General features: G+C 44.5%; 2 protein-coding genes across 11 annotated transcripts in view; both read left to right on the top strand.

The window, feature by feature from the left end:
* The first annotated feature begins 247 nt into the window (after positions 1–247).
* Positions 248–23,996, top strand: part of CRYZL1 (crystallin zeta like 1) — a 76,454-nt gene continuing 52,705 nt past the window's right edge. Inside the window, exons 1-4 of one of the 10 annotated variants that reach the window (XM_085881471.1) lie at positions 248–492; positions 4,308–4,407; positions 10,294–10,389; positions 15,792–15,869. In XM_085881471.1, the coding sequence (XP_085737597.1) occupies positions 10,324–10,389; positions 15,792–15,869 (144 nt within the window). In that variant the 5' untranslated portion in view covers positions 248–492; positions 4,308–4,407; positions 10,294–10,323. Of the gene's footprint in view, positions 493–1,350; positions 1,408–4,307; positions 4,408–10,293; positions 10,390–15,791; positions 15,870–23,996 lie in introns of those variants that run through there. The other 9 variants (XM_085881463.1, XM_085881447.1, XM_085881437.1 and 6 more) reach the window with 9 other exon arrangements.
* On the top strand, positions 12,372–13,905 carry LOC147034363 (uncharacterized). Its single transcript, XM_085881390.1, has one exon. It carries the CDS (start codon positions 12,569–12,571, stop codon positions 13,664–13,666), a length of 1,098 nt encoding a protein of 365 aa, XP_085737516.1. The 5' UTR covers positions 12,372–12,568; the 3' UTR covers positions 13,667–13,905.

Here is a 23,996-nt window from a genome sequence, read left to right as displayed (position 1 = left end):
TTATTTTGTTTTTAACTCTGTTATTACTTGAAGCAGTGTAGCCGACGAAACTAATGGGTAGTGTAAGTATTAATTTTTTTGTTATTATTTTGGCTGGTGTTATCGTGCGCATTCTTTTTCCTAATAGCGAGCTTTCTATATTTATAAATCAGTCGAACATTGTGAGGTAAATAAAACTGTCATTAATTAAAAACGACGGACCGACTTTGAACGCAATCGTGGTTCCGAATCAGCAATTCTATTTCCGTTTTTTTATTTATTTATTTCTGGGTGGGCCCGTCTTTCTCTGAGAAATTGCGCTTTTCTTTTTCATCGATGTCAAAGATTTGTGGCGACTTGCTTTGATTCTTCTTTTCCCCACATCACCGGCATGCTACGGCCGATAATCGTGCGTTACGGATTACCTCGTGCATTCGTGCGCTCCTCCCACAAGGAAACGATGATTACGTCATCGGCAACAGGCACGCAGTTCACGAATGCGGGTTGCGTGAGGTGTGTGATTTGTTCTAAGTGTGTGTGTGTGTGTGCGTGTGCGTGTGCGTGTGTGCGTGCGTGTGTGTGTGTGTGCGTGTGTGTGTGTGTGTGTGTGTGTGCGTGTGTGTGTGTGCGTGTGTGTGTGTGTGTGTGTGTGTGTGTGTGTGTGTGTGTGTGTGTGTGTGTGTGTGTGTGTGTGTGGTGTTTGTGATAACCTTGTATGTATGCTAGCGAGGTGCCCAGTTTGGTACCACTTGGCCTGGTGTGTGTGTGTGTGTGTGTGTGTGTGTGTGTGTGTGTGTGTGTGTGTGTGTGTGTGTGTGTGTGTGTGTGTGTGTGTGTGTGTGTGTGTGTGTGGTGTGTGTGTGATTTGTTATAACCTTGTGTGTCTGCGCACGAGGTGCCCAGTTTGGTACCACTTGGCCTGGTGTGTGTGTGTGTGTGTGTGTGTGTGTGTGTGTGTGTGTGTGTGTGTGTGTGTGTGTGTGTGTGTGTGGTGTGTGATTTGTTATAACCCTGTGTGTCTGTGCACGAGGTGCCCAGTTTGGTACCACTTGGCCTGGTGTGTTGTGTTGTGTTGTGTTGTGTTGTGTTGTGTTGTGTTGTGTATGTATGTGTGTGTTAGCGGCTTGGGATCCAAGGGTCCTGTGTTGTGTTGTGTGTGTGTTAGTGTGTTGTGTATGTATGTGTGTGTTAGCAGCTTGGGATCCAAGGGTCCTGAGGTGTGTGTGTGTGTGTGTGTGTGTGTGTGTGTGTGTGTGTGTGTGTGTGTGTGTGTGTGTGTGTGTGTGTGTGTGTGTGTGTGTGTGTGTGTGTGTGTGTTGTGTGTACCCATAATCGAATCTGGATGCCTCAAGTGTACCGTGTGATGTAAACTTCATGCGTTGGGCTGTTTGGGGTTGACACGTTTAATGAGTCGTCACCCAGGAAAAGGTAGAACAACAGGGGGGAAAAAAGGGTCAACCCCTAGAGTGGAGTTGACGTGAAATAGAATGTGTGGATGCACCACAGCATGAGGAAAGGGGGTAAGAGCCTGGTGTTGGCTCGGTGGTTAGGGTGGCGGCTTGGGATCCTCGGGTCCTGAGTTCAAGCCCCGTCGGCTGCTGAATTAATACACCAGGGGGTTGACTCAGCCCGTCATCCTTCCGAGGTTGGCGAAATGAGTACCAGTTTCCAGTATGTGTACTGGTAGAGGGGGCACTGCATCAGCGACACAGTCACGCTTCAAGAAATGATAGCTACCCCGGCAGCTAAGCTGCCATTCGACCACCACCAGGAGAGGGGGTTGTCCGAAGATGAGAGTCACGAGGTCTTGGTTCAAGTTGAAGGTGGAGATGGCATAAAGCACGATGGACAGTGGGTAGTAGTCGTGAACGGATGATCTCTGGACTACCTACCTACCTACTCATTGAGATTGTTCCACGGAAGGGAAGCCGGGGGAAGAACGAATATAGATGATCGTTAAACATAGACTTACGGACCATAACGAGGTAAAGGTTTCTTGTGGAACACACCGCACGAGTGGATGTCGCACGAGTCGATGTCGTGTTGAGGGGGTGAAAAGGAGAGGGTAATTGTGACGTGACAATTACCCTCTTGTGTCGTGGCAACAAATCAGGATTGTGACGCATCTTTGTTTGTTGTTGTTGTCGTTGTTGAAATGCATATTCCCCTATTTAATTGTTTTTTTTTGGTGGAGACCTTGGTTGACCTGAGCCTGGTGTTGGCTCAGTGGTTAGGGTAGCGGCTTGGGATCCCAGGGACCTGAGTTCAAGCCCCATTGGCCACTAAATTAATACACACCAAGGGGTTGACTCAGCCTGTCATCCTTCCGAGGTCGGCAAATTGAGTACCAGCTTGCTGGGATTATTGAGCCATTCAAGTATCCTGCGACGGAGTGGCGACCCATCCAGGATTGTGCCCAACAGCCCAGGAAACTGCTTCGGCAGCACCGACACTTTCTGTAGAGAGTATGGTTCCAATTATATTGGTTGACCTGAAAGATCAGACTTTACATCTGATGAGCAATACCTACTGATTGCCATATTTATCAATGATAAAGTGCATGTCTCCATTGGTGAAGTTTGCCTTCCACGAGAAAATGGCAAGCTGATTTCTGTCCATGAATCATTCCAGGGATGAGATATTGCATGGGGGTAGCTGGAGGCACAGAGGTGTCAACTGATGAGGTGGAGGAATGAGTTCTAGTTGCTGTTTATATCTGGTGCTTAAAAAGATGGTTGACCAGTCTGTGGAAGAGATGGTGGACTGCAGGCTGGACAAGCCTGCCTCATTAAACCACCACATATGATGACACCTTGGTAGTTACTTGAAAATGGCCAGAGAAGCGGACACTTTCAAGAGGATGTGAGGCGCCGAGAGAAGCTAAGGCCGAATGTTAAAATGCCAATGCGTCAAAGTCTTGTACAATAAATCGGACTGCATTGTTCATTCTCTAAGGAAACACTGCTGCACTGATAAACGAACAAACATGAATGGTTGAATGAATGAATCCATTCGTGTGAAAGCATTATAATCTTAAGATGCTGTTTTATATATTACTATGGCTATGGTAGCCTGGCATTAGCTTAGTGGTTAGGGTGGTGGCTTGGGACCCTAGGGTCCTAAGTTCAATCCCCTTTTTCCGCTGAATTTACACCAGGGGATTGACTCAGCCTGTCATCCTTTTAAGGTCGACAAAATAAGCACCAGTGTACTGGTAATAGGGGCACTGCCTCAGTGGCATAGCCGCACCCCTATCCAATGATGCAACCAGCAGCCAAAAAGGCCGCACTTGAAGGGAACTGCCTCAGCACTATCCTATCTATTTATCTATCTATCTATGTATAAATGCAAGTTGCCCTATTGTGTCTGAATGGGGTAAACGTCGTAACCACAGCATGTACAATGCTGAATGATGCCTCATTTAAGAGCTCTTGGGTCCAGACAGTGCATGCGGAGGTTTACATATATCTATCGATATTCGTGCAATTTCAAGTTGTGTTCTCCTTTTTTGTTTTTGCATGTGCTGTTCAGTCATTGCTTTGCACACCGACTGGAGGTTTAAAAATATAAAATAAAATAAAAATTATTTGTAATATAACCACAAGCTGTTAGCATATATCCATATAACCATATAATATTATAATATAACCATATAACTGTCAACCCCATCTTTATATTATGTGTCTGTGTCTATCAACGATATCGAGCAAAGATGTGCAAAGGTACAGAGTTCGCAGGGGGGGGGGTTGAAACTTTGGTCAGGTGGGGGGTTGAGGACTTTTGTTGGGGTGGGGGGTGGTGGGAGGTTGAGTAGTTATGGTGGGGGAGGCGTTGAGTTGTGGTGTGGGGTGGATAAGTTGTGGGGGGTTTAGAAGGCTTTGGATGTGGAGGGCAGGAGGGGGATTGAAGCTTTTGGGTTGAGAGTGGGGAAGTTGAGGACTTGGCAGTGGGTGTGGCTTGATGATTTGGGGTTTGTGAGGAAGGCTTGTTGATTTGGGGTCTGGACGGGGGTGGGGGAAAGGGATTGAAGATTTGAAATCCCATTTTACATGACACTAAATTTCCAAGGGTCTCTGCCATTATGCTGTCAAAGGACATTCCTGTCAAACTCCTGAAATATTCCACACTCTTTTGGAAACCAATTCCTTTACAACAGCCTGGTGGAACCGGGTTATCTGCTTGTCTGCAATATAATTTTAACACTCATCTAATTGTATTAATTGAGCAGCTGTGCAGTGCTGAACTTTAATTGATTTGGAGATTTTAAAGATGGACGCGTAATGTACTTTGTTACTATCTCTCACTAAATTCCCTCGTACTCTTTACAGTGTTTGGAGTTCAAACCTGAGTCTTGCTGGCCCATCAGATCATCTTTGCGCCCTGTGCTGGGACGTGTTACCGCTCAGGTGTCGTACCACTCCAAAAGTAGTGAGTTGTGGATGTTTTACTACATAAACATTGTTTGTGCATATGTACTGTATAACACATGGTGTTCTTGCAGAGGTATATAGTGTGATGAGCTGTATTGTTTTTAGCTCACCTGGAAGGTAGTTCCCGGGGAGCTTATGGGATGGCGTGTCATCCGTCCGTCCATCTGTCCACAAATACTTGCAACTTCTTTTTCGATTTCGATGAAACTTTACCACAACATTCATCACCGTGTATGTACCAAAGTTTGTTCACGACATTAAAAAAAAAATCCATCGGTATTTACTTTTTTCTCCGTTACATATTTTGTGGGTCATCCATGCCTACCAGTGGTTCCCTGGTTATCTTATCCTTACTGCTACCAGGTGAGCACCCAGGGGTATTTCCCCTATGTTTAGTGTTTTCTTCTAACGTGGATCATTGTAAGAACAAGCTTCCGGTTGTTTTAGCATCATAAATCACTGCTCCCAATACTATGATCAACATGTGATTTTCAACACGACGCATGTATGCTAAACGAGGCATACATTGGTGAAAAACATAGGACTGGTTGGGTTACCAGAAGTGGATGTCTTTCCTCCTTTTATTTCTTGCAAAATCGAAGATTTTTCAAGTATATAGGTCAGTCGATTTTGTTGTTCTGTCTGTCTGTCTGTCTGTCTGTTTATTCCCTCCAGGTCACAATTCGAAATTTATCGTCGTGAAACTTTACCGGGTTGTAGAGGTAGTCTCAACTGAGAAGCCTATTGATTTTGAGGTCAAAGGTCATCTTGAGGTCAAATTTCTGAAATCGTCATTTTTCATCCGATTGACTTGAAAATTAAACAGCAATTTCAAGTATCACTGAATTGGGAAACCAACTATTTCTTGAGATCAAAAGGTCAAAGGTCAACTCAAGTTCAAACTTCTAAAAGCATCAGTTTACATCCTATTAACCTGAAAATTAAGCAGCAATTGCATCATGCATCACTGAATTTGGAAGCCAACTATTTTTGAGGGCAAAGATCAACTCAAGGTCAAACTTCTAAAATCATCAATTTCAATCTGAAAAATAATCAATTTTCATCTGATTGACGTGGGCTTTAATTCCATTTTTAATCTTAATGAAATAGATAATTTGATGTATCCATGGCAACCTTTGGAGAGGGGGGTGGACTTTGCAAGTATCGTGCTCTGCATGACGACTTTTTCTTGTTTTCGTTATTTCTGCCCTTGTTCACTTCATCCATTAGTAATAAGAAATGGCAAATGATCTGCAGCTCACATTCTGCCAGAGTATTATCATGTCTCGGGGGTTTAGCCCCTTCCTGGATGGATGGCCAAACTTCTCCCTTGGAGGCTAACAGCCGAGACTCTCGGAGATTAATGCGCGTGCAGGAAAGAAATGCTAGGTGCTTCACCAGGACAGTAGCACAGCACAGGGGTTTTACTCAACTCACAACAGATACATGGACACGAGCAAATGAAATAGAACAAATAATAATTTAATAACTAATCAAATATGTACAATGACGATAATTCAAATTAGAATAATGAAAGAAAAATGAGGTAAACTAAATCTAAATCTAATTGAGGTGCTTCCTTGCAGACTTAAATACAGACAAGGGAACAGATTAATAAAAGAAAAACCCCTTCTTTATCCCGGCACTTAGCTGTTATCCCAGGGATGGGCTTTTCAAGCTTTAATGTCACCGAAACTGCTTCGTCACTGCGTGGGGAAAATGCACTTAAAATGGCGCCATTGCTCTCTGAACGGGAAGACGTATTAGAGGCAACTCAGAGACAGCACTCGACATCAAGGCTCATGAACCGCAGTGTAGCTTATTCTCAAGAGCGAATATACCGACCGTTCCTCTCCACACCTAGTCTGTTCACAACGATGGCCCACACGACAAGACGATTTCTGAGTACCCGTGATCAGACCACGAGTAACCTCTTCTTTCCTCCTCAGAAACGCACACTTTTCACGGCTCAGACAAACAGTCAATGGTTAGCGTCTTGCCGAGCACGCCGCAAATTCACACAGCACGAGCACAAGAATCACGCAGCCTTCGTCATGCCATGAGCAAAAGCGAGATCCTCTATGTCCTCTGAGTAATGTCCTCCTCCTCTCTTGACTAGTCGCCTCAAACGCGCTCCTGACATCACGCCCATCAATCGTCAGCCTCGGGGGCGTGACTTCTCCCAACCACCCCCCTTGGAGACGGGGCTTCTCCCGACCTGGTCATGCGGCTCAGCTGCAATGACTCTTGCCATTACGAAAAAGTAATTCTATCATTGCTGGTTGGCAATACAAAAACATAGGGAAAAGTCACAGAGGGGCGATTCCAAATTGGTGGAATTATCCTTAATCCCTATCAAATTAGCACCGCACCACCCTCCGTGTGGTGACAAGTAACACTTAAGCTCACAGTTTCCCTACTTAATTACATTGAGATGTCTCCTACACTTCCACGGACCAAGCAACTTTATTCAATCCTAACTTTCCTATGAAATTCCTCCATCTACCCCACAAACATAACAGTATTTTTGTTTGCACAAACCTCCATCAAAGTGTGTGTCTCTTCAAGGTGTTCACCAATATTTTGTACCATCCACCATTTGGTCTTTTCATTGTGAGGTAGACCAAGCAACCCAGATGATGACATTTGAAGATACATTGGAAGTTCCACCCAGCTTGATGACATTTGCACGCTTCCTTTTAGCTCGGGATTATTGTTGCCGTGGACATATGAAGGCCTGGCTTAGGTTTTCAAGCCAGGAATAATGCCCTTGGCCCACTGAGATCTCTGAACCACATGTAATCATGGGTTAATTCCCACACTTTTATGATGTCTTTTGCGTATTTTGTTATGACTTGTAGTCTCTGGTCCCCCATGTGGGGCTGCTAAACAACGCACACACACGTGTGTGTGTGTATATGTATGTATGTGTGTGTGTATATTGTTGCGGGGTCGGGTGAGAAGACCACTAGGTGGGGAAACAACCTCGATTCCCACCAGACTCCCCGGAATTGTAGCCCGTCACTCACGGATAATTCCATGACGCAACGGGTCGCTTAACCGACCGTGGGCGCCAATACCTCAACCGCGTGGCGTAGGGTCCTCCTGTCGAGAATCAAGTTACCTAATTAACCACGCGGTTTCTACTACTGGGGAACCATGCCCTCGGTATGCCTTGCCCTAACCGAATCACTCGACCAACTACCGACTACCTTTCCGGATTGGATGCAGTCGAGCGGCACTGCCAAGGACGTACCGGCGAGAAGGAACAGATTATTGGGAATAAAGACCCGGCTAAACTCAGATTCGAACCATGCTGGACCAATGGAGGAAAAGACAAAGACGAGCTGGGAACATTTCCACAATTATTTATTTACAATAAGCGGGGAAAAGCATGTGGCACAACAAAAAGGTTTATTCAGCATGTAATGCAGGGGAAAGATGAGAGAGGTGTGGTGCGGCAATTTTACAAGCAACTTGCAAAAGCGGACACAGTGCAGACTTGACGCGAGATTAATAAAGGCAACAATTACAACAATGAAGATCTTATAAAGTCTTACCTAACGGACAGGTGCCAATACACTCAGACACACACTTAGATAAAATAAACCCAATGAAAAGAAAAGGGACCTTTTGCAGCCAGGTAGGGAGGGAGTTGAGGTCACAGTTTTTGGTATCTGAGCGTTTCGAGGGGGAGGGGTGCTCCGTGGTGCGGTACCCAACAAAAGTTGTGTGGTAATCGTGTCTGGTGGAATCCAAAGAGGCGAGAGATGAGCAGTAGGCAGGACCAGATTAGAGGCTTGGTCGAGGTCATGTGGGTGAGGACCAGTACAGTAGGCAGGCCTTTGAGGCAAGACGTCGGCAGAGCCAGGCAGCAGGAACACTTTCACCACAATTCTCTTCAACCTCTCCAACTTGCAATTCTCTTCAACGACCAAACAACTCGCAATTCTAACTCGACCTCTCCAACGACCCGCAAAACCAACTCGACCCAACTCTGAGGATTGCTCCGTACTTTATAGATCATGGAGCTCGGGGAGGAGCCATGGCAAAACCGACATCATCATCCGATCCGAGCATCCCGATTGGACCGGGCCTTCATGTGGTCCGCCTTTCTGGGCGGGGTTTCGGCCAGACGCTAGTTTGGCCCGCTCCCCTGGGTGCAAACCGAACGTGATTCACCACCCACGTCTGGTTTGGAGTAGACTGCGGAATACTCAAAGCGCCGGTCTACTCCATGGTGCACGTTGCGATTTTGCCTCAGAAGCGATCGTTGGGGAGGGTACCGTGGGTTGTCATGCTGTGGCAAGCGAGAAGAGGGGCAAGCAGGCAGAGGGGACCGTGGGTTGTCATGGATTTTGCCTCAGAAATGAAATGGAGTGGGGATAAAATAAAAGGGAAAAAAATGATTTAATAACCTAACTAATAGCCCATCGCAGCACACTCCCTTGTCTTCCCACTAGACAAAAATTAGGGAACTAACTACACGTATATTAATGAAATAACTGGCTCGGGACAACTGTATGTTGTATGCATACGGTTCCGAGAACCGTGTGTGTGTGTGTGTGTGTGTGTGTGTGTGTGTGTGTGTGTGTGTGTGTGTGTGTGTGTGTGTGTGTGTGTGTGTGTGTGTGTGTGTGTGTGTGTGTGTGTGTGTGTGTGTGTGTGTGTGTGCGCGCGCGCGCGCGTATTTGATTTCTCCATGTAACCCCATGTGTACAATCATCAGTTTTCAACCCATTCTGCCCAGCATTTAGGAGTGCAGAGAAGTTGCACATACAGACACTTCTCAAATTATATATATATATATATATATATATATATATATATATATATATATATATATATATATATATATATATTATGATTGAAGAAATTATGTTATCTTTGCCATTTCAACCTTTGAACAGGTTAAATGGGAGGTTTCATGATCAAGCTCATGAACAGGGAACGGATGGGTAGGGAGTGAGGGAAGGAACCTGAACACTTCACATGGGAACATATGGCTGTGATTATTGTGGTCTCAACAAAAACAAATTTACCTCTGTGACCGAAGGTGGATGGAGGTTATGTTTTCACTCCTGTCTGTCTGTCTGTCTGTCTGTCTGTCTTTATCCGTGAGCAGGATATCACAAAAAGCTAGATCGAGATGGCTTCGGATGAAACTTGGTGGACATGTTTGGAGTGTGACAAGAACAAGCCCATTACATTAGATTTTGATTCATGTCCAGATGCAGATCCGGCCTATCAGAGGGTTACAAAACGTAAACTGTTCAGTCTGGTGGAAGTACGCGCTCTCCTGAGTGCCGTTCTAGTTATTTATGAGATGTTGCTTGTACATGACAAATTTATTTGAGATTATCAACACACCAACATGTATGAATTTGCTCATTCTGAAAGTTTTGGGTTTTTTTGACCTGACCAAAGTAAGAAGTCCATCCTTCTCTCCACAATCCAATGCAGCCGTGGTGTGTTTGTGAGGGTGATTCCATAACCATGGTAAAAATGAAAGAAAGGAATGGAAAGCATACGGTGCTTTTGAAGATTGATGAGAAGGTTGTTTTTATGGTCAGCAAAATGCTTCTGACCTTGAATGGCTTGCTGGGCTGGAAGGATTGACAGGGCAGTGGTTTTCAAGATTAGATGAGAAAAGTATGGCCTGCCCAAGAGAGGACATTGCTAACGGGAGGCCCAGAGATTTGAGGGACTGTTTCATTTGACACAGATGTGTCCATAGGAGGATTGACATGATGATCCTTCCTGAAGCTTCACATTTAAACAGGTCTTTACTGCACCTTATTTTGTAATAAACTGGTCTTTACTGCACTAATGAGATATTGCCTTTTCTTTGTTTATAAGCAGAGTATCATTTTATTTTCTCCAGACAGGCTGGAGTTACTGAAGGGTTTCGATTATGCCAGGCCTCTTTTTTCATCCAGGTGCTCCAACTGAAGAACCATCCTTCTGTCTGGAAGAAAAAGTAAGAAATCTATAAATTATTGAATTCTCTGGTATGTTTTTGCTATATTTGTATTCACCTTGCAAGTGGGTGCATCCCAGATACTGATTGCACAAAGCAGAACACACTCAGCTCTAACATAGCCAGTTGTGATTCTTGAGACCAATGGCCGGCACCACTCTGGCACCGTGATCAAACTTTGCGTGCTTTTGAATTTGATCAAATTGGTCTTCGTTTTTACTCTGTGCATGCAAAGTGTAGGGTTAAGCAATTGGTTTATTTGTATCTTGTCTCTCCATCCGTCCATCTGCAAACATCAGTTTATGATCGATGAAAAACTTAATTTCAATTGAATGTTGTATTTTGAGCATAAATCGGGGAAAACAAATCTGCAGTTTAGCAGTACTTTGGCTCTGACTTTGTCCCTATCGTACATGCACAGAGAGGAGTGAGATAATGTGTTTACTCCGTCTGCCGGCCTGGCAGTCAATCAAAATTGAAAATCATTCCAAACCGGAAATTTACTGGTCACAAAGGACACAAAAACCAGGCACAAATAACGAATGTAATGTGTTAGATAAGGTGGTGTAATTCTAATAGCCACTTTGTCAACGGCAGTAAACTTCAGGAATTGTATTTTTTTTTCTACAACCTTTGCAATCTTCATTTAATTTCAATTCAATTTTCTTCTTGAATACTGTGGAAGACAAATCGCCTTCTTATTGTTTCCAAAAGCCTCCAGTTTTGCAGTACTTGGCCATGTTATATAAGGTGGTGTTTTATTAAACTTCATCAATGGCGCAAAAATTCCGGAACGTTTTTCAAAATATTTTTAAATTCCTTTAAAATCATTATTTTATTTCAATTAAATTATATACTGGAACACTGTGTGGGGTAATAGGCTAGAGGCCAAATTAAAAAAGGGGCCTAAAATTGTGAGAAACCCCTACCCAAGGTAGAACAAGTCACAACCTATTTTTTCTTGAAGAGGGATGTTTTGGGAGTTAGAAAATCATGGTTGTGAACCTGAGATCATTGCACAACATTTTGAAAATCACGTTTACATATGTGTCACTGCAGACTGCAAAAATGGATTTAATCGCCACAGATTTTAGCTCATATTGGCTCATATATTTGTTAATACTGGTGCTACAAACACAAATTTGGTACCAAAATGTGTGGAATGATGATGTGTGTGTGTATGTATATATATATATATATATATATATATATATATATATATATATATATATCTGTAAAAACCATTTGTGATGCAACAAAGGCTTTTGTGTGACCTGCAGGCAAAAATAGTGGAATTTTACTCAACAATTCAGCTTCGGGTTTACCAATAAATATCAACTAAACAATTAATTTCTTTATAAGTATTTGAGTTGTATTACTACATATTACATCAAAATAACCCTCTATTATTCTCCTTTTTAGAAATATAACTCATAAAGATAAATCAGTTGAAATAATAGAGTTGTTACCGAAACCATATGTCACCCCCCTAAAAGTAACCGACATTGATTAATTTATAATACATTTACTGTATATGCATTAACCAAACAAGAATGATTTTAAATCCAGTTGCAGAAAATCAATTTTGAGCTTGATTGCCTTTTTCTAAAACTACTGACATATACTTGTCTTTAATTATTTCATTTCAGATGCTTCTGCTGACAATTGATCTGCAATTATGGATCTGGAACCACCTGTTGTGAAGCGTCGTAAAATTGACACTGACCACTGCATCATATGCTTTAAACCCCTCAACCCTAAAAAGCAAGAAGTTGTAAAGAACCCAACATTTAATGGTTTGAGTGCAATCATCAAAGCAAGTCAAATCAGAAAAGATGACGTTTACGAAAGTATCTGGCCTTTGCAACAAGACATATTGAGTCTTGATTTGAAAGTATCATTCCACAAATCGTGTCGGGCCAAGTATACCAGCAAGTCAAATATCTCCACATCCAACCCCAGTGAGAGTGACCAGCAACCATGCACGTCTGCGGCAACAGAACACACAAGAATCAGCAGAAATGAAACAGCTGGGTTTGACATCAGGACTAACTGCTTCATTTGTGGAAAATCCAACACTTCCAGAAACAAGCTTAGACCAGTATCTACAGGAACTGGATAGTCCACCAGAGAAAAAGTTCTGGCAGCAGCTGACAAAAGACAAGACAATAAAATACACATGCGCATGCTTGCCTTTCCATATTTGTTCGCCTATGATGCCAAGTACCACAGGTTATGCTATTCACACTATATTTCAGAAAGGAAAATCACTGCTGCAATTCATAAATCAGGAGAGGAAACAATGGGCACATTACATGATGAAGCTTTTGATGAACTGAAATGTTATCTGGAACAAACTGTGTTCTCCAAAACTAAGACAGTGACAACCCTCGTTCATCTGAAAGATGATTACATTGGATATTTGGTTTCACTGGGTACCACAAATGCAGAACAGTATAAAACTTGGAAGTTGAAGGAGCGATTAACTAAATATTATGGTGACCAAATAGTCTGTGCAACATTTGATGGCCACACTGACATCATATGCTCTTCTTCTGTGACCTTATGTGATGCCCTGAGAAAAGCCACGATTCTGCAGAGCATGACTGATGAACTAGAATATGAAGACATCCCGTCTGATGTACCATCAGCCACAGAGAGTGAAATGGATACTTTGCATGCTGCAGCTGGTATCCTGAGGAAGCACATGGCTGATATCGAGCATGTTGGAAATATGTATGCACCTGTCGAGGAAACAGATATTCAACACTGTGCAGAATTTGTTCCTCATAGACTCTATGACTTTATTCAGTGGTTCACCAGTGAGAAATCATACACGAATGTAACCAGCTGTAGTGATGAAGGTGTTATGAAGAACAACCTGAGGACGATCGCCATTTGTCACAATATAATATCACAGAGCCGTCGAGTGTACTCCACAATAACGCTTGGTTTAGTCTTGCAGGTGCATCATGAATTGGGAAGCAAGCATCTCATTGACATGCTTCATCAATTAGGACACTGTGTGTCCTATGATGAGGTGAGACGTTTCCTCACGTCTGTGGCTGTTGATCAAACTGCCTCGGAGGATATTTACATCCCCAAAGTTCTTCAAAACCTACGCTTCACCGACGATGACTGTAGGCAGAGCAGAACATGTCATTGTATCTCTGCAGGACTGACCTGCACTGAATTCTGCTCGTGTAGTGCAGACGATTGTCCAAATGTTGATGATTCAGTTGTCTTTGACGACAGCACTGATGAAGAGCGTGACTGAACTTTTAAATCTATTACATGTATTACTTCATGTAATAGATGTACATAAGTTACAGTGCATGTTATGAATTCATTATCGTCATATGTGAAATAGTTTATATCAACATGATGTCTATAAAAGTCACTTTCACAATTGTGTCAGAATCTTAAGTCAATTCTTCATGTTGCATATCTGCTTCGGGATTTCTATCGGTCAGCATTAGTGGGGCGACATATGATTTCAGTTATAACTATATCATTAGATATATTTTTAAAAGGGTAAATAAACTTGGATTATGTTGATGTAACAAGTATGACTGCAAGTCCAATATTTTTGAAGTAATTAATGTTTTTGTTGATATTTATTGGTAAACCCGAAGCTGATTTGTTGAGGAAAATTCCACTATTTTTGCCTGTAGGTCACACAAAAGCCTTTGTTACATCACAAATGGTTTTTACAGATACTATATATATATATATATATATATATATATATATATATATATATATATATATATATATATATATATATATATATATATATATATATATATATATATATATATATATATATATGTATATATATATATATATTGTCATCATTCCTCACATTTTGGTACCAAATTTGTGTTTGTAGCACCAGTATTAACAAATATATGAGCCAATACGAGCCAAAATCTGTGGCGATTAAATCCATTTTTGCAGTCTGCAGTGGTACATATGTAAACGTGATTTTCAAAATGTTGTGCAATGATCTCAGGTTCACAACCATGATTTTCTAACTCCCCAAACATCCCTCCAAGAAAAAATAGGTTGTGACTTGTTCTACCTTGGGTAGGGGTATGCCACCCAAAACGTCATTTGCCCACTAGCCTATAAGGTGATCTATGAACTATCTAGTTTTTAAAAAGTGACGTGGGAGGAATAATAATAAAACCTTTCTTTTATAACCAGCAAAACGCCACTTTTTTGAAAAATGTGACATAAGTAGAGAATACAAAAAGACAAACCAGACCTAGAGGCTGAACACTTTGTACCACTGTACAAAGTACTGAGGATATGAATTCCCACCACCGTACTGAGGATATGAATTGACAGGGTGGTTCAGAGGAAGTAATCACCTCTTCATATGTCTAATGAAGAACTCGTCTTGCTTGTGAATGCTAGTGTCGATCGGCATCAGAAGACAGGTAGAACAATGGATGGAATCAACGGAATCTATCAACAGAACGACTGTGGGAAGCAAGGAGAAGCTGAAGTTCCGGGCACTAACCTTCCTTGCTTCCCACAGCGTGTACTCCATAATACAGCATGCTCCATTCAACATCATGTTGATTCCATTAATTGTTTGTTGTCTTGTTTGGGTTTGAGTCCAGGTAAAATATGATCTGACTAATAATTGTCCCATTGCTTCATTGGCAGGGTGTTGCATCATCAGGTATACCATTATTGGGGATGCCATAATTACATTAAACCAGCTGTCCTCTGATAGAATTTGCTTGTAGACATTTTAAAAAGAATCCCATTGTACCAAAAAACAAAAAAGGATGTCATTAGTGTCAGTCATCTGACAAATTCCAAATACCTGCTCATGTTTAATTATGTTGGAAATGCAGTGGCGACTTGGTGTCACGGTTAGAGCATCCACTCCAAGTGGTTCAAACCCCAGCCGAGTCATTCCAAAGACTTTGAGAAAATGGTACATGCTGCTTCCCTGCTTGACATTAAGCGTTTAAAAGGATATGAGCATGGACAATCCCCATAGGTTGGCATCCTTGGGGAGGAGGAAATTCCTCCTGAGGAAATGATGCCCCACCTCATGTGGTGAGAAGGTCGCTGGTACCCAGAGTGCCCTGGGAAGTGACGGCACTTCCCCTAATCTCAGTGGCTGTGTTTGTCTCATCTAACAGTCCAGTGTCTGTCTCATGTATTAGTCTGCATGTCCATGTGTGTGTGTGTGTGTGGTAGCTCCACTACGAGCCATAAAACTTGTTTAAAAAATAAATAAATCCTTGTGTTAATTATCTGCAAAACTGATTTGGCATCTCATACTCTCATTTCAGAAAATGTTATTCATCACATCAGATTGACTGTGTATTTTGTTGTAGTTTGACTTCATTCAGCAGTAACATTTGTCTGTCCTTCAGTCTACCCAGCTACAGCTCAGGATGGGAGAGGTCTTGGTGATGGTCAAGGCGTGTGGCCTGAGCGCAGTGGACATTCAGGTAAAGCTGATATGTAATCGTCAAGCAAATTATAAGTTCATTAAAAAATCACTTTCAGGTAATGTTTGCCAGTTAGTTTTAATTACAGTAAATCAACCCATCAATCTTGGATATCGCTTATTATCATTATTATTATTATTATTATTATTATTATGTTTGTGGGGTAGATGGAAGAATTTCATCGGAAAGATAGGATCGTATAGAGTTGCTTGGCCTGTGGACATGTAGGAAACATCTTGATGTAAACTAAGTCTGGAAACTGTGAGCTTAAGTGTTACATGTCACCACACGGGGGGGGGGGGGGGGTGGTGCGTTTAGTTAGATAGGGATGAAGGATAATTTCCCACAGTATGTAATTGCCCCCCTGTGACGTTCTCCTATGTTTTTGCATTTACAAGCCAGCAATAGGATCACGTTCTTAAAACAACTACAACCGAGCTGCATGTCCAAGCAGGCAAGAAGCCCCACCTTCCCGGTTTTCGTGCAAATAAGTCACGCCTCCGGAGTGGATGATTGATAGGCGTGACATGGAAGGGAGATCGGAAGCGAACACACGAGGGGAGTTCGGTGTGAGTATCAATTGCACAATAAAACTATAAGGGCACTCGGTAGAGCACATACCTCTGCCGAGTAATGCCTGATCCACGAGAACATATTGGGCCCAATACATTTTTGAACTAGAACGGGCACTCGGTAGAGTGCATACCTTCGCTGCCGCAACTTTTTTCTGGGCACACTTGAAAAACGTCATTTTAAAACATCCATGACGTCACAACCGTCAGTCCAATTGACGTCAAATTTGGTGTGTAACCTCCTTGAAGGCAGTCCAACAAAATGGAATGATAAACACTGAAAAATTAAAAAGTTGAAAAATGACGTCATCTTTTGACGTCATTTTGACGCACTTCCGGGGACGTCACGTCCAATCGGGGACTACCATTCTGAAAGCTCGTAGTTCACTGAACGTTTTAACGTTGGTTTCATGTCAATAGCTCTATTAGATCTGAAGCTATGCCTACAAGTATGTTTTGACCTTGAGTGTGACCTTGACCTTGACTACAGAGTTAATTGGCAAAACCTGTACATCAATAAACAGATATTTTGGTACTGATCCTAATGCCTGGATTTGGGAGACTTTGCTTGATAATTTATATAGATATTTGAATGTAAAATATCAGGACATTTTAAACACAATTGAAAAACGTCATGTTCAAACGTCAATGACGTCATAACGGTCAGTCCGATCGAAGTCAAATTTGGTGTGTGATGTCCTTAAGGTAAGTCCTACAAAACGGTATGATCAAAACTGATGAGATCGAAAATTGAAAATTTACGTCATCTTGTGACGTCATTTAGACGCAGTTCCGATGACGTTACGTCAAATCCGACACTACATATCCGAAAGGTATCTCGTCATGGAACAATATGGCGGTGGTTGCATGTCGATAGCTGTATCATGAAGGAAGTTATGCTCAAAAGAGTGTTTTTGACCTTTTCATGACCTTGACCTTGACCTTTGACCCGATCGCTCCCAAAATATAATCAAATCGTCCTTGGATATTCACGAATCATCCCATCAAATTTCATGCAATTCGGTTTAATACTTTCTGAGTTATGCGAATAACAAACAAACACACATATTCACAAATAAATAAATACACAGCGACCAAAACATAACCTTTTGCAGAATGCGAAGGTAAATATGCTACACAGTACTATATCGTTTTTGGCCCGATTTCTCAATGGTGAAGAATCACTTTAAGAATTAAATATTCTCGTATCCAAATCTGGATTGAATCAATTCTTTGTCTGAATCACCAAAATTGAATCAATTCTTCCTTGTCACACACCCAACGTGTTCACCAAGTTTCATCCGAATCCGTCCATAAGTTTTTGAGATGTCGTGCTACATATCATTTTTAGCCCTATCTCTCAATGGTGAAGAATCATTTAAAAAATCCTAGTAGTCAGATCCGGATCCGGATGTTCACCAAAATCTAATCAGTTCGTCCTTGTCACACACCGAACGTGTCCACAAAATATCATCCAGATCCGTACACAACCTTTTGAGATATCCTGTACACAGACAAACAGATATAAAGGGGTGAAAACATAACCTCCTTCACCTTCGGTGGCATACGTAATAAATATTATTTATATAATACATTATAAATAAGCATTGATACAATTTATTGGTGGTTGCTAAGATACGCAGTGCAGCATGTTAAAATCGGTTATTAATGATAGTTTGAGTCGATGGTTAGATGGAGGTGCTGTGTCATGGACATGTCTGCAAGGTAAAGTGTTTAATCGCTTAATATATTATCATATAAAGTGGTATATGATTAAAGTTATTCATATACTAGCATAACCCACGCTCTGCGTGACATGTTGGGGTGGGTGTGTTTGAGAAAGGAACTGATGCAGAGTATCAGTAGTAATTTTACTTTAATGCAGTAAGTGGAATACGACTTCACTGTTTCAGAACCATTTTATTTACTTTTTTTTGTACCATGCACCTCATATGGTCTTTGAGATAATGTAAACCGAATATCACGTTACTCGAGCGCAGAACAAAGTCGAAGATAGCGCGACATGAAACCACAAACTCGGAAATAATATATAAGATGGTAATACTGTAAATGAAAGTAATAATTAAATAAGTCTGAATGTGTTGACTGACTGTCTGGACACAACTTTGAGGTTGTAGGTCCATTTATGTTGAGTAATCTACTGATGTGGACTTGCGACCGGGGTTGTAAATCCACCATTTGGAGAGGTTCTGGGCTGAAAGGATCGAAACCTCGATGAAAAACGGTGCCCAGCTTATGATCCAGGCAGTTGGGAAATCAGTCAATTGCTTACAAGTTAAGGTTATAACTTCAAATAAAATAACTTTTGGAAGTACCAGTACATAATATATCTGTGTTTGTGTGTTTATATATGTGTGTTCATATGTTTGTGTGTGTGCATGTGGTGGCTATATATATATATATATATATATATATATATATATATATATATATATATATATATATATATATACATACATATATATATATATATATATATATATATATATATATATATATATATTGATAATTCAGTGGTTGCCACTGAATTAATACACCAGGGGGTTGACTCAGCCTGTCATCCTTCCGAGGTCGGCGAAATGAGTACCAGTGAACTGGGCCGGTGTATACCCCGGTTAAAATAGGTGTACCATATCCCTGTGTCATAAGAGGCGACCAGGGTTGCGTCAGGAAGGGCATCTGGCGTAAAACATGTGCCAAATCACTATGCGGATCATACGGATGATCCGCTGTGGCGGCCCCAAACGGGAGCAGCCGAAAGAAGAAGAAGAAGATATATATATATATATATATATATATATATATATATATATATATATATATATATATATATATATATATATATATACTGTTGTGGTTACCAGATTCGCAAACCACCATTCAGGTCCCTTAGGTGAGGTATCTCGGTAAGTGCATGTGTAGTTAGGCCCAAACCCGTTGTCTAGTGGGAATACATGTCATTTATACGTGCTGCGACTCTTCAGGATAGCCGTTTTTCTTTTACTATCTTTATTTTGGACCAATCGCCACCATCACAACCACAACATCAACCACCGACCACAACGCCGCTTCACCACAACCGCCATGACCTTTACCGTCACAACTCGCCACCATCGCATCACCGTCATCTCGCGCCACTCATGGGCACCGATGCTGGACTCGTGTAGGGCGCACGTTGAACAGCGTGTACAAAATCACGGATTTTCTGCTTCAAAAACGGATCAAAAACGACACACGCCCACTTTTTGCCGTCCAATCGGTGAGCGAGGGGCGAATTGGCCCCGCCCCCAGGGCGATCGATATATGCAAATTTGTGGATCAAAAAGCCTTCACGCCCACTTTTTCTCGGGCCAATGGGGAGCGAGGTGAAAGGTCAAAGGGAGGGGGTCAAAGGCGAAGTTACGGGGGGATAAAAGGACGGTGTTCGTCAGTCAGAGAGAGTCGCAGAGGAGAGTCGCGAAGGAGTCAGAACGAGTAAGGAGAGAGTCGCAAAGGAGAGTCAAGAAGAGGAGAGTCGGAAGCAGAGGGTCAAGACTTCGCGGGCGGTGGAGCTGCTCGTCGTGTGCGTTGGAGTCGGAACGGAGGGGACGGAGCTGTGGAAAGGCGGCGACACCAGACGAGGGGGTGCTCGCGTCGTGCAGGAAGCTGCACCCGAGGGAGGCCGGCAGCGCGACCTGGCCGAGGTGGAGACGCACACCAGGGATAATAAAGATCCTCTATACCCCGAGCATCAGCAACCCCCTCCTGTTTCCCCCCGCGCTGAGATAGTGCGACCAAGGGGGCCCCGTTCCCACCCCCTGCCAGGCACTGTCCACGAGGCCCGCGGGTTGCGGGGCCATCGCCGCTCCGCGTCTCATCACCAGACGGGTAGGCCCGACCCGGTCTCGGCCTCAGGCCGCCTCATTCTTGAGGGTATTTCTTTTCCTTGGTTTTGGGTATGTGTTGTCGGCGCCGTCTGTGAAGTAGAATTGTATAAGTGTTGCCGTGTGCTCGGTAGTCGGTATTAGCTCTGCACTGTGTTTTCACTTTTATGTTTGCTTTTTGTGTAAATGGAATTGTGTTTTCTTTTTTTGTGTGCATTTGGTGGAATTGTATTTGTGTGCTTTCCGTTCGTCGCGAATAAATGTGCTTTATTGTTGAACTGTTCTCCCGCTTCGCTTCGTCTTTTCCTCCATTGAATCCCCATCTTGCTTCACGTAAAGGGTTGGTAGTGGGCTGAATACGCCCGATAATTAATCGAACCGTCGAGGTCGACGATAACACCGCTCGGTTATTCTGATAGTACGGAACGGGTCGCTTAAGTGGCCCGTGTCCGAAGTCGACCTGCGGCGAGGTGCGATCGCCCGGTCTACCCTCCGCGTGGGTACTTAGGTAGTTCGAATTTGGCGAGCAACCCTATCCCACGCGGGGGCTGATTGGCTCGATCGCGGTGAGACCGAAAGGTCCACCCGTGACTGGTTCCCGGCGTTAGTCCGAGAGGGTCACGACTGGATTGTCCGTCCGGTGGGCGACGTGCCGCGATTCGAGTTACGTGGCCGTTCGCACGCCGGCGGGCGCGGAATCCGCAACACTGGTGTCAGGTCGTGCGATACAAATTCATCGCCCTCCTCGCGGCACTGGTATTGGAGAGCGGGACAACAGGCTCTCCTGTCTCCAGCGAAATTCACGGGAATCGGTCCAGGGGTGAGAGAAGCGACCCCCGATTCCCTCCAAATTACGAGCGAGTTAAATTAACCCTTCACGAGAAGCAAGATGGCGTCTCAAGGTGAGCGGGTGCCGGGTGGATTAGGTATGAGTAATAGTAATGTAGAATCCATGGCTCAGGATGGAATCCCCGTGCAGGAAATGTTGATTGTGCAGGAACACGGACTCGCCCAACTGAACCCAGAACCTGAAATGGGTGCGGCAGCGGCCGCAGTGTATGACACCTCCCCCCCCCTCTCCACCAAAACCCTTCCCCAACCCTTGCCGAAACGGCTCAGCTGAGTGCATCCAACATGGCCCAGCTATGCGCCATGCTGGCGGCAATGAACGAAAAGATGAACGCGAAAATGATCGAAAAGATGGAAGCGAATATGAAAAACGAAATGAAAGGCATGAACGAACAAATGAACGAAAAGATGGATACAAATACAAATGAAGTGAAAACGACGATGGATGCGAATACACAGCAAATGAGGGAAGAGATGAAAAAGCTGCGGGGTGAGACGCAGAACATGGGCCGATGCCTGCAGGCGGGCATGAAGGCCGTGACAAAGGAAATAATAGTTGAGACAAGGGAGGTAAAGGGTGAAGAGTTGGGAGAGACACGGGAGATAGAAAAAATAGAGGAAAGACTACACGAGGAAGACGGGGTAAGTGACGCACACACACACACGGAGGTAGTGGAGGACAATGGGGGTGAGCTCGCGGAGCGTGTGGAGACCCGGTGCGAGCAGCTGGATGGCCTCCTCCAGGAACGAGGGGAGGGAGTATGCCCCCTTGAGGCGAGTCACGACCAGGTGAGTTCGGTCGTGCTTTGCGAGGTTGAGGGGACGGGTGCTGTGAACGGGTGCACGGAGAGCTTGGGGGGTGTAGAGGCCCCGGAGACCCTTGTGGGGACACAAATCCCCAGTGTGGTTGTCCCCGTGTGTGTGGTGCAAGGTGTGAGTGCGGCACCGTGTGTGGAAGCGACCCCGTGTGTGAGTGGTGTGGTGGCGATGGTGCTGGAGTGCGTGCTTCCCAGCACGCCGTGTTTGGATGAGGCACCGTGTGTGGATGAGGAACCGTGTGTGGAAGAGGCCGTGTGTGTGAGTGAAACGGCCAGTATGAGTGAGGAACCGCGGGTGAGTGCCCCCGCGTGTGTGGATGAGGCACGGAGTGTGAGTGAGGCACCGCGGGTTAGTGCCCCCGCGTGTGTGGGTGAGGAACCGTGTGTGGAAGAGACCGCGTGTGTGTGTCGCCGTGTGTATGAGTGAGGTACCGCGGGTGAGTGCCCCCGCGTATATGAGTGAGGAACCGCGGGTGAGTGCCCCCGCGTGTGTGAGTGAGGCACGGTGTGTGGATGAGGCACGGCGGGTGAGTGTCCCCGCATGCGTGAGTGAACGGCCGTGTGCAAGGTCGCTGTGTGCAAGGGAGACCGTGTGTGTGAGAGAGCGGTATGAGAGGGAGATGTCGGTTGGCATGCGGGAGCACGCAGCCGCGTCTCCCCGTGTGAATGTGATGGAGTGGACTGTGTGCGTCGTAACACGCAGGTATGCGTGTGTGGAATGGAGACGGAGACGGCGACAGAGGAGCGAAAGCCGAGTAGCGGCTGTAGTTGTTTCGCGGACCGTGCCGGGTTCACCCAGCAGTGAGCACGCGGTTCGTGCTGTGCAACGCACGAGACCACCACGTGCTCGCTTGCGAGAGTGAAGTCCCGGTCCGGAAACGCACGCGGTGGATTTGCCGATCCCGCGGACGGACAAAGTTTAGGCAGGTAAATGGATTTGGACCGGACGGGTTCTCCACGCGATCGTGTGTGTTAAGCTCCAACGGGCAAAGCACATGTGTTCGCGTGGGAAACCCCTCGAGACGTGGGGCTTGTGTTTTTTTTTTTGCGCACGGTGACGTCATGGCTGCACGTGTGGTTGGAATCCGGCAGGAGGGGAATCTCTGCCGGATGGCACCGTCCAAGGAGGGACGAGGAACACGTGCAGCTGCATGACGTCACGGGCAGGTGCAAAGTGCGCGAGCTCTGAGTTGCCGCGCAGGTGCTGCGCATGGAAAAAAAAAAAAAAAGCAAGCCTCACTTTCGGGTGTACAGGATTCCTGGGCAAGGGGTGAAAGACCCCCTTACCTGGGCACAGGATGGAAACTAGTTAGGGGGAAGGGTTAGCTTAGCTAGACCGACTTCATGGGGCAGGGGTAAGTCCTCATGGAGTCTGTGGAATGGATTAGTTAGAGGGATTGTAGCGAGATTTAGGTTGGGAAATAAAATGGGACATTTGAGGACAGTGACAGACTTGTGGATGTGTAGAGTTGACGTAGTTTAGCTACGTAGTGTTAAAAGGAACGTGCTATAGTTTAAGGGACGACGTGGGAGCACGAGTTAGTTAGGGGGTGCAGATAGAAGGATGGCAGAGTTCAGTGGTGTGTGTGTTGAAGAGTTGGTGAGTTGTGAGGTGAGTGCTTGTTGAGTGAGTGAGGCCAGCGGGTCTGTGTGAGTGGAGTGAATGGGGAATGCATGGTGCGATGAGTGATTGGGGGGAGGAGTGACTCCCGCCCAAGGGACCCCGGGGTCAGTGTAGAGTGAGTTAGCTGGGTTAGTCAAATTGAAAAATGGAGGTCGTTTTGTTGTTGGTGGGAAAGTAGGCTCGAGACCCATTTGGAGGGGTGCAGGAGCCCTGTTGACGGGCTTGGGAGCGTGGCTGCGAAAGGTGAGTATCGCTGAGTGGGTACCCCGGGCACCAGGCTAGTCGGCCGCGGTAGGCCATGGGCCCATGGGGGGCCGGGATAGAGTAGTGGGCACGGGTGCGCCTGCTTGGTGCGGGGGCCGCGGGCGCCATTAGCCGCG

The sequence above is a fragment of the Eptatretus burgeri genome, chromosome 1 (assembly GCF_056783735.1).
Source record: "Eptatretus burgeri isolate ZD-2024b chromosome 1, Ebu_testis_v1, whole genome shotgun sequence".
Classification (NCBI taxonomy): Eukaryota; Metazoa; Chordata; class Myxini; order Myxiniformes; family Myxinidae; genus Eptatretus; species Eptatretus burgeri.
This window is presented reverse-complemented; position numbering and strand designations above follow the sequence as displayed.